Here is a 9,683-nt window from a genome sequence, read left to right on the forward strand (position 1 = left end):
CCTGACTCTACCATCCCAGCACCCTAACTGACTCCCTGACTCTACCAACCCAGCACCCTAACTGACTCCCTGATCTTACCATCCCAGCACCCTAACTGACTCCCTGATCTCACCACCCCAGCACCCTAACTGACTCCCTGATCCTACCATCCCAGCACACTAACTGACTCCCTGATCCTACCATCCCAGCACCCTAACTGACTCCCTGATCTTACCACCCCAGAACCCTAACTGACTCCCTGACCCTACCATCCCAGCACCCTAACTGACTCCCTGACCATAACATCCTAGCGCCCTAACTGACTCCCTGACCCTACCATCCCAGCACCCTAACTGACTCCCTGACTCTACCATCCCAGCACCCTAACTGACTCCCTGACTCTACCATCCCAGCGCCCTAACTGACTCCCTGACCCTACCATCCCAGAACACTAACTGACTCCCTGATCTTACCACCCCAGCACACTAACTGACTCCCTGATCTTACCACCCCAGCACCCTAACTGACTCCCTGACTCTACCATCCCAGCACCCTAACTGACTCCCTGACTCTACCATCCCAGCACCCTAACTGACTCCCTGACCCTACCATCCCAGCACCCTAACTGACTCCCTGACTCTACCACCCCAGCACCCTAACTGACTCCCTGACTCTACCACCCCAGCACCCTAACTGAACCCTAACTGACCCCTGATCTCCCCACCCCAGCACCCTAACTGACTCCCTGACTCTACCATCCCAGCACCCTAACTGACTCCCTGATCTCACCACCCAGCACCCTAACTGACTCCCTACTCTCCCACCCCAGCACCCTAACTGACTCCCTGACTCTACCATCCCAGCGCCCTAACCCTGACTCCCTGACTCTGACTCCCATCCCAGCACCCTAACTGACTCCCTGACTTACCACCCCAGCACCCTAACTGACTCCCTGACGCTACCATCCCAGCACCCTAACTGTCTCCCTGACCCTACCATCCCAGCACCCTAACTGACTCCCTGACTCTACCATCCCAGCACCCTAACTGACTCCCTGACTCTACCATCCCAGCACCCTAACTGACTCCCTGACTCTACCATCCCAGCACCCTAACTGACTCCCTGACTCTACCATCCCAGCACCCTAACTGACTCCCTGATCCTACCATCCCAGCACCCTAACTGACTCCCTGATCTCTACCATCCCAGCACCCTAACTGACTCCCTGACCCTACCATCCCAGCACCCTAACTGACTCCCTGACCCTACCATCCCAGCACCCTAACTGACTCCCTGACCCTACCATCCCAGCACCCTAACTGACTCCCTGACCCTACCATCCCAGCACCCTAACTGACTCCCTGATCCTACCATCCCAGCACCCTAACTGACTCCCTGACCCTACCATCCCAGCACCCTAACTGACTCCCTGATCTTACCACCCCAGCACCCTAACTGACTCCCTGACTCTACCATCCAGCACCCTAACTGACTCCCTATGTCCCACCCCAGCACCCTAACTGACTCCCTGATCTTACCATCCCAGCACCCTAACTGACTCCCTGATCCTACCATCGCAGCGCCCTAACTGACCCCTGACTCTCCATCAGACCCTAACTGACTCCCTGACTCTACCATCCCCCAGACACCCTAACTGACTCCCTGACTCTACCATCCCAGCACCCTAACTGACTCCCTGATCCTACCATCCAGCACCCTAAGTCCCCTACTCCCTGGCTCTACCATCCCAGCGGCCTAACTGACTCCCTGACCTCCCATCCAGCGGCCTAACTGACTCCCTGATCTTACCACCCCAGCACCCTAACTGACCCCTGATCCTACCACCCCAGCGGCCTAACTGACTCCCTGACCTACCATCCCAGCACCCTAACTGACTCCCTGATCTTACCACCCCAGCACACTAACTGACTCCCTGATCTCACCACCCCAGCACCCTAACTGACTCCCTGATCTTACCACCCCAGCACCCTAACTGATTCCCTGACTCTACCATCCCAGAACCCTAACTGACTCCCTGACTCTACCATTCCAGCACCCTAACTGACTCCCTGACTCTACCATCCCAGCACCCTAACTGACTCCCTGACTCTACCATCCCAGCACCCTAACTGACTCCCTGACTCTACCATCCCAGCACCCTAACTGACTCCCTGACCCTACCATCCCAGCACCCTAACTGACTCCCTGACTCTACCACCCCAGCACCCTAACTGACTCCCTGACTCTACCATCCCAGCACCCTAACTGACTCCCTGATCTTACCATCCCAGCACACTAACTGACTCCCTGATCTCACCACCCCAGCACCCTAACTGACTCCCTGATCCTACCATCCCAGCACACTAACTGACTCCCTGATCCTACCATCCCAGCACCCTAACTGACTCCCTGATCTTACCACCCCAGAACCCTAACTGACTCCCTGATCTTACCACCCCAGCACCCTAACTGACTCCCTGATCTTACCACCCCAGCACCCTAACTGATTCCCTGACTCTACCATCCCAGAACCCTAACTGACTCCCTGACTCTACCATCCCAGAACCCTAACTGACTCCCTGACCATAACATCCCAGCGCCCTAACTGACTCCCTGACCCTACCATCCCAGCACCCTAACTGACTCCGGGACTCTACCTGTGACCTTCTCCGAGCTTAGAGAGTCTGGTTAGTGCCAGTGGTCAAATGCTGGAACGTCCTCCCATACACACTTTCAGCCAATCAGTGTCAAAACAGCAAACAAGCATCCAGATCTTTCTGGCAGGGGTTCCACTCTGAACACCACCAAACGTGCTCCACACATATGTGGTGAGTTTGAATGCCGCTCTGATGGGAGTACCAGTGCCATTGAATCATAGCGTGTATGTGTGCGCGAGTGAGGCTGCGTTCCATGGCTTTCTGATCCCTGATCCTGCTGTGTTCCTGCCTCCTGCCCTGGGACTGGATGGGGCTGTCAGGGTCTGGAAGAGACTCAAAGGGGATAAAGCGCTGGAAGATCACATTCCGTAACTCTGATCTAACACTTCCTACTGGCCTACTGCTGGAGCACTCACCCCGCTAGCACCCCTGGAAAGCCTGGGACAGCCATACACAGGTGCTGACTGCATACACACGCACATGGACACACACTCACACACACGCATTGCAAACCTATAACACAAACACCCTTGCCAAAATGCCCCATCCCTAACAACTCTCCAGCAATTCCAATCACCATCCCACCCCAGACAGATACAATACTGAACACCCCATACACACAGTGTGAAGCTAGTCATTATGACATGCCACAGAGGGTAACAGGCACAAACACTACAGTGGCAGGGCTTTTGTAACGATGGCTCTAGACATGCCAACAAGCAACCCCCCCAGTCACACTCAATGTCAACTATGAAAGACTCCTTTGAGTATATCATGAAAGGAGAAATAAGGGCAATGTAATGGCTCAGACATCAAACTTCTGATTCACAATAAGTCCAACATTCAGAACTGTTCGGGTTGTTTCTAGAAGTCGGAGTTGCACTCAACAGCTAAACTGAGGCAGTGTGTCTGTGGTGGGTAACAAATTTGGCTGTGACAGTGTAACGGATGTGAAATGGCTAGCTAGTTAGCGGGTACGCGCTAATAGCATTTCAATCGGTTACGTCACTTGCTCTGAGACCTGAAGTAGGGTTTCCCCTTGCTCTGCAAGGGCCGTGGCCTTTGTGGAGCGATGGGTAACGATGCTTCGTGGGCGACCGTTGTTGATGTGTGCAGAGGGTCCCTGGTTCGCGCCCGTGTCGGGGCGAGGGGACGACGTAAAGTTATACTGTTACATTGATGCTGTTGACCCGGATCACTGGTTGCTGCGGAAAAGGAGGAGGTTGAAAGGGGGGTGAGTGTAACGGATGTGAAATGGCTAGCTAGTTAGCGGGTACGCGCTAATAGCATTTCAATCGGTTACGTCACTTGCTCTGAGACCTGAAGTAGGGTTTCCCCTTGCTCTGCAAGGGCCGCGGCTTTTGTGGAGCGATGGGTAACGACGCTTCGTGGGTGTCAGTTGTTGATGTGTGCAGAGGGTCCCTGGTTCGCGCCCGTGTCGGGGCGAGGGGACGGTCTAAAGTTATACTGTTACAACAGCTCGCTTTCTCCCTGTCAACCACATAGTCAACAAGTCCAACAGACTGCCTCTCTCTGTCTGTTTCCCTCTCTATATCTCTCTCAACACCATCCCTCCTTCTCCCCTCTCCTTGTTTATTTATTATGTTCTTCCTCTCCAAGTGGCCAAGACAACCTGAGAGAAGGAAAAGTATGACCTAATAGAACAACTGTTCCAGGAACAATTTCCAAATTTAGCCCATAATGGTAAAGGTTAGAAGTGGGTAAGTAGAGCTGATCTAGAATCAGATGTTAGAGGTAGATGGTAACCAGAGAGCTGTGTGGTGACCTGAGGTACTAGCAGCTGATCTATGGCAGCGGTCAATCTTGTCTGAATACAACACACACTTCCTGAAAGACTGGAAAGCAAACACAGTAACAGTGGGATTACCAGAAAATACTCTCACAATTACAGAGCAGTCTGTCATCCAATTGTGTTACCCAAATGCACCTATGACACACATATGCACAAACACACACTGTTAGTCTTTGTCACACATTCATACACACACTCTAGCTAGCCCAAACAATGTCAACGGAGGCTATAATGGTCAAGGCATAGGCAATATTTGAGGCAGCTGGGTAATAAATACATTTAAATCCCTCATGTTTGGTTTACCTCAGATTATGTCAGCTGTCATTTTATGGATGCATGAGAGCTGTCAAAGGACGGGTTTCAGACAACGAATCACTTAAAATAACCCGGGAAATTGATATGCAACCTTGTTTTTCTAAAGGTTCATACAGGTGTCAATCATCGGTGTGGAGCGAAGAGCTCGCATTAAATAAAGCCGCGCCCGGGATACTTCTAGAGCACATGTCCAGCTGACCAATGGGCATTGAGCCTCGAGCTCCAAGCAGGCTCATCTAAATACCTCAACACTAATATCCATAGCAAAAAACGGTTCACTATTCTTAAGCAGTTTACGATACTTGTTAGTTATATAGGCTGACAACTAAATTACAATAGGCTCAACCTGTTAGTTATATAGGCTAAGCCAAGGAGTCAGCATCCAATAATGTTGTTGTTAGGCTTGAAGCTAAGGTTGTTGCTCATTAAAGTTAATGAAACTCAGACGGTGTTTTGAGCCCAAAGACAAAACACCGGCTGCATAGAGAGACATACATCCATTGCATGCAACTAACACAGCACTGTTTAAAGCCTATACCCATGTGTTTTGATGATGAAATGTCCTTTCCCATTGTGGGATGGAACAAAGCTTATCCTTGAATCTTCAATATTCAAGGTTCATCACAAGTGCAAGTAGGCTACCTAAAGCACAGGACAAAAATTGGACAATAGACAGCATTTCAGTGCACTTCTATCATAAGCCCACTTACATATCTGTCCCTTTCCAAAGCCTCCAGGGTAGAAATAAGCCTCGCAGGGTCCTGCAGATGTTCATCAAATACCTCCAACGCTCCAGTCATCATTGACTTGTTGCCTTCATCAGCCGCGGGTGGGCCGCCTTTGAACCGACTCCGTGCCACCATCAGGGTCTGGTAGAAAAGACACACCGCGACTCCTAGGAGCAATAACCGTCCGGAGCAATAACTGCGGCGGAGCGTCCAGAGCCGCCGAAGAAACATTCCCGTTTCACTCCCAACTTTGCTGGCAGAAGAATAAAGGCATACTATGTGGGAAGATATTTCGACTATTTCTTCTCCGAGTCCCACTCAGACCTCACACCACTCTGGCCGCTCTCCCGGCCGGATAGAAGGAACACAGAGCAGCGGGGATATCTGTAGAAACACGCACTTCAGGAATACTCAAAGACCTGGAACATTGTGCCGCATCTTATCTTTCAAATATGACCTGGTTGGTATTTCAGAGGGGGGTCCACGGTGTCCAAGAATCGTCACTATGGCAAACTCGAGTGTTGATTTGTGAGCTGGAACAAACAAACAAAACCTTTTCCCCAAAGTTGTTATTCCGTTATTCGTGTGAATGAAGTTAGATCAAAGTGAGCCACAGGCCAACTTTCACATCCTAGAACACTATGGAGTTCAGAGAGAGATGGGGAAAGTTTTCACTCTCGCTTCCTTTGGGGAAGAGTGCCCCTCAGATGATTAAAAACATTATCGAGAAGCAGAACATCATGACTGTGGCTAGATCAGCCTCTGCTATTGCGCGCTGTCAGAAAACTGCCATTCCCATCCACAACCAAAGGCAGGACGCATGAAAACATCCCGTCAGACACAGATAGAGCAAAACTGAAATTAGAAAAATTAAGAACTTCACCAAGACCCTGAAATAGGTTACAGACCACAAAGAGGGTTTCCACTATATACGGAGCGCGGGGGGGGGGGCGACTTCACCTGGTTTGGGTTAGGCTACCCTAAGAGGACAAAGTAAACAGTAGCCGAACTTCTTTTCCGTGCGGACGGCTGGATTACAGTGTCACACACAGGTCTACTGGTTCCCAAAATTAAAACTCCCTCGGGTAAAGAAAAAAAAAAGTGGAGTTTATACCATAGATCCGTTTCAACTGGATAGTTGAGGAGTACTTGTAAAGTAACGGTTTTGAAATTCCACGATGTACACGGAGCGGTCTAAATGCGCACACATGCCTCCTCGGTCGGGGTCGAGGTATGCCCCCCTCATTCCAAATTGTGGTAAAAGACAGGGCTCACTCTTTGCTATTTGTGGCACACACACCAGTCCTCCCTTGGCTCATTATTTAGAGAAAGGAGTTGGAGCCCTGCTTTGTTTCAGTCAAATGTGGTGAGAGAGAGGCTATTGAAAATGTTCCCTTTTAGAGCAAGGGCTGAAAACATTTCCCCTTTATTTGGTGAAGTTGTCAGTTCTCCAAGACACCCCAGGTTCCTTCTAAAAAATATAGCTATTATGGCAGTTTTGTATATAACAAAAAAAGTGTATACAATCAATAACCACATTTGGTACAAGCAAATCCCCTTGTGTGTGAGGGCTGCAAGACTGCTGGTTTTCATTACTCTCCTCGAATCAGGGAAGGATTTAGACCTGGGACACCATGCAGGTGAGCTGACTCATGGTAAATCAGTGGCATTCATTAATACATTTCCTGCCAAATAAAGAAAAACAGCAGTACATCAGCCCTTAAGGACATAATTGAATAGCCCTGTTAGTACTGCATTTGTTGAGAGGTCAAATGCAATGTTAATGGGACGAGCAGGTCATCATTAAAAGACAGCGGTGTAATGGGTTAACAGCTTACTTCATTATTTGATGTTTTAAAAAAAACCTCTAGACCACCTTTACCCCATACACAGAGATGATTTCAAAGCTATCCCTTGCCCTTCATTTGGCAAATCTGAACATAATTCTATCCTCCTGATTCCTACTTACAAGCAAAAACTAAAGCAGGAAGTATCAGTGACTTGCTCAATACGGAAGTGGTCAGATAACGCAGATGCTAAGCTACAGGACTGTTTTGCTAGCACAGACTGGAATATGTTCCGGGACTCATCCGATGGCATTGAGGCGTATACCACATCAGTCACCGGATTCATCAATAAGTGTATCGATGACGTTGTCCCCAGTGACCGTACGTACATACCCCAACCAGAAGCCGTGTATTACAGGCAACATCCGAACTGAGCTAAAGGGTAGAGCTGCCGCTTTCAAGGAGCGGGACTCTAACCCGGACGCTTATAAGAAATCCCTCTATGCCCTCCGACGAACCATCAAACAGGCAAAGCGTAAACACAGGACTAACATTGAATCCTACTACACCGGCCCCGACGCTCGTCGGATGTGGCAGGGCTTGCAAACTATTACGAACTACAAAGGGAAGCCCAGCCGCGAGCTGCCCAGTGACACAAGCGTACCAGACGAGCTAAATTACTTCTATCGCGCTTCGAGGCAAGCAACACTAAAGCATGCATGAGAGCACCAGCTGTTCCGGACGACTGTGTGATCACGCTCGCCGTAGCCGATGTGAGTAAGACCTTTAAACAGGTCAACATTCCCAAGGCCACAGGGCCAGATGGATTACCAGGAAGTGTACTCCGAGCATACGCTTTACTGACATGTTCAACCTGTCCCTGTCTGAGTCTGTAATACCAATATGTTTCAAGCAGACCACAATAGTCCCTGCGCCCAAGAATACCAAGGTAACCTGCCTAAATGACTACCGACCCGTAGCACTCACGTCTGTAGCCATGAAGTGCTATGAAAGGCTGGTCATGGCGCACATCAACACCATCATCCCAGAAATCCTAGACCCATTTCGATTTGCATACCACCCCAACAGATCTACAGATGACGTAATCTTTATTGCACTCAACACTGCCCTTTCCCACCTGGACAAAAGGAACACCTTTTGGGGGGCCTTCAGGTGTGCGTGCTTAGTCCCCTCTTGTACACCCTGTTCACCCATGACTGCGTGGCCAAGCACGACTCCAACACCATCATTAAGTTTGCCGACGACACAACGATGGAAGGCCTGATCACAGACAACGATGAGACAGCCTATAGGGAGGTCAGAGAGCTGGAAGTGTGGTGCCAGGACAACAACCTCTCCCTCAACATGATCAAGACAAAGGGGATGATCGTGGACTACAGGAAACGGAGGGCCAAGCACACCCCCATTCTCATCGATGGGGCTGTAGTGGAGCAGGTTGAGAGCTTCAAGTTCCTTGGTGTCCACATCACCAACAAACTATCATGGTCCAAGACAGCCGTGAACACCAAGACAGCCGTGAAGAGGGCATGACAACACCTATTCCCCCTCAGGAGACTGAAAAGATTTGGCATGGGTCTTCAGATCCTCAAAAAGTTATACAGCTGCATCATCGAGAGCATCCTGACTGGTTGCATTACTGCCTGCTATGGCAACTGCTCGGCCTCCGAGCGCAAGGCACTACAGAGGGTAGTGCGTACGACCCAGTACGTCACTGGGGCCAAGCTTCCTGCCATCTAGGACCTCTACACCAGGCGGTGTCAGAGGAAGGCTCTAAACATTGCCAAAGACTCCAGCCACCCTAGTCATAGACTGTTCTCTCTGCTAGTCTATGCTTCTACCCCCAAGCCATAAGACTACTGAACAGCTAATCAAATGGCTACCCAGACTATTTTCATTGACCCCACCCCTTTTTTTAATGCTGCTGCTACTCGCTGTTTATTATCTATACATAGTCACTTTACCACTACCTTCATGTACATATTACCTCGACTATCTTGTACCCCCACACATTGACGGTACTGGTACCCCCTGTATATAGCCTCGTTATTGTTGCTGTTTTTAAATGTTTTTTTATTTAGTTCATTTTTTTCTTAAATCCCCATTGTTGGTTATGGGCTTGCATTTCACAGTAAGGTTGTATTCGGCATGTGCAACAATTATTTGGTAAATTTTGCAACAGTATAACATTTGTGTCGGTACAACACTTATAAAGCAATCAGTCCACATTGTAAGCCTGCTGTGAATCAAAACATTGGTGATTCAACAGCCATCTACATTTTGATTGTGTAGTCAAATACAATGGATACCTAGAGCTATGAAGTGCTACAGTTTGATCAAGAAGAGAGGCCATCGTTGACAGACGAAACCAGGAAACACGTGAAA

General features: G+C 49.4%; 1 protein-coding gene across 1 annotated transcript in view; it reads right to left on the reverse strand.

The window, feature by feature from the left end:
• LOC139565770 (cadherin-like and PC-esterase domain-containing protein 1) overlaps positions 1 to 6,808 on the reverse strand; it is an 89,895-nt gene extending 83,087 nt beyond the window's left edge. Inside the window, exon 1 of the mRNA XM_071386311.1 lies at positions 5,476 to 6,808. Coding sequence (XP_071242412.1) covers positions 5,476 to 5,724 — 249 coding nt within the window. The 5' untranslated portion in view covers positions 5,725 to 6,808. The remainder of the gene's footprint in view (positions 1 to 5,475) is intronic.
• Between the last annotated feature and the right edge of the window lie 2,875 nt (positions 6,809 to 9,683).

The sequence above is a fragment of the Salvelinus alpinus genome, chromosome 37 (genome assembly GCF_045679555.1).
Source record: "Salvelinus alpinus chromosome 37, SLU_Salpinus.1, whole genome shotgun sequence".
Taxonomy (NCBI): Eukaryota; Metazoa; Chordata; class Actinopteri; order Salmoniformes; family Salmonidae; genus Salvelinus; species Salvelinus alpinus.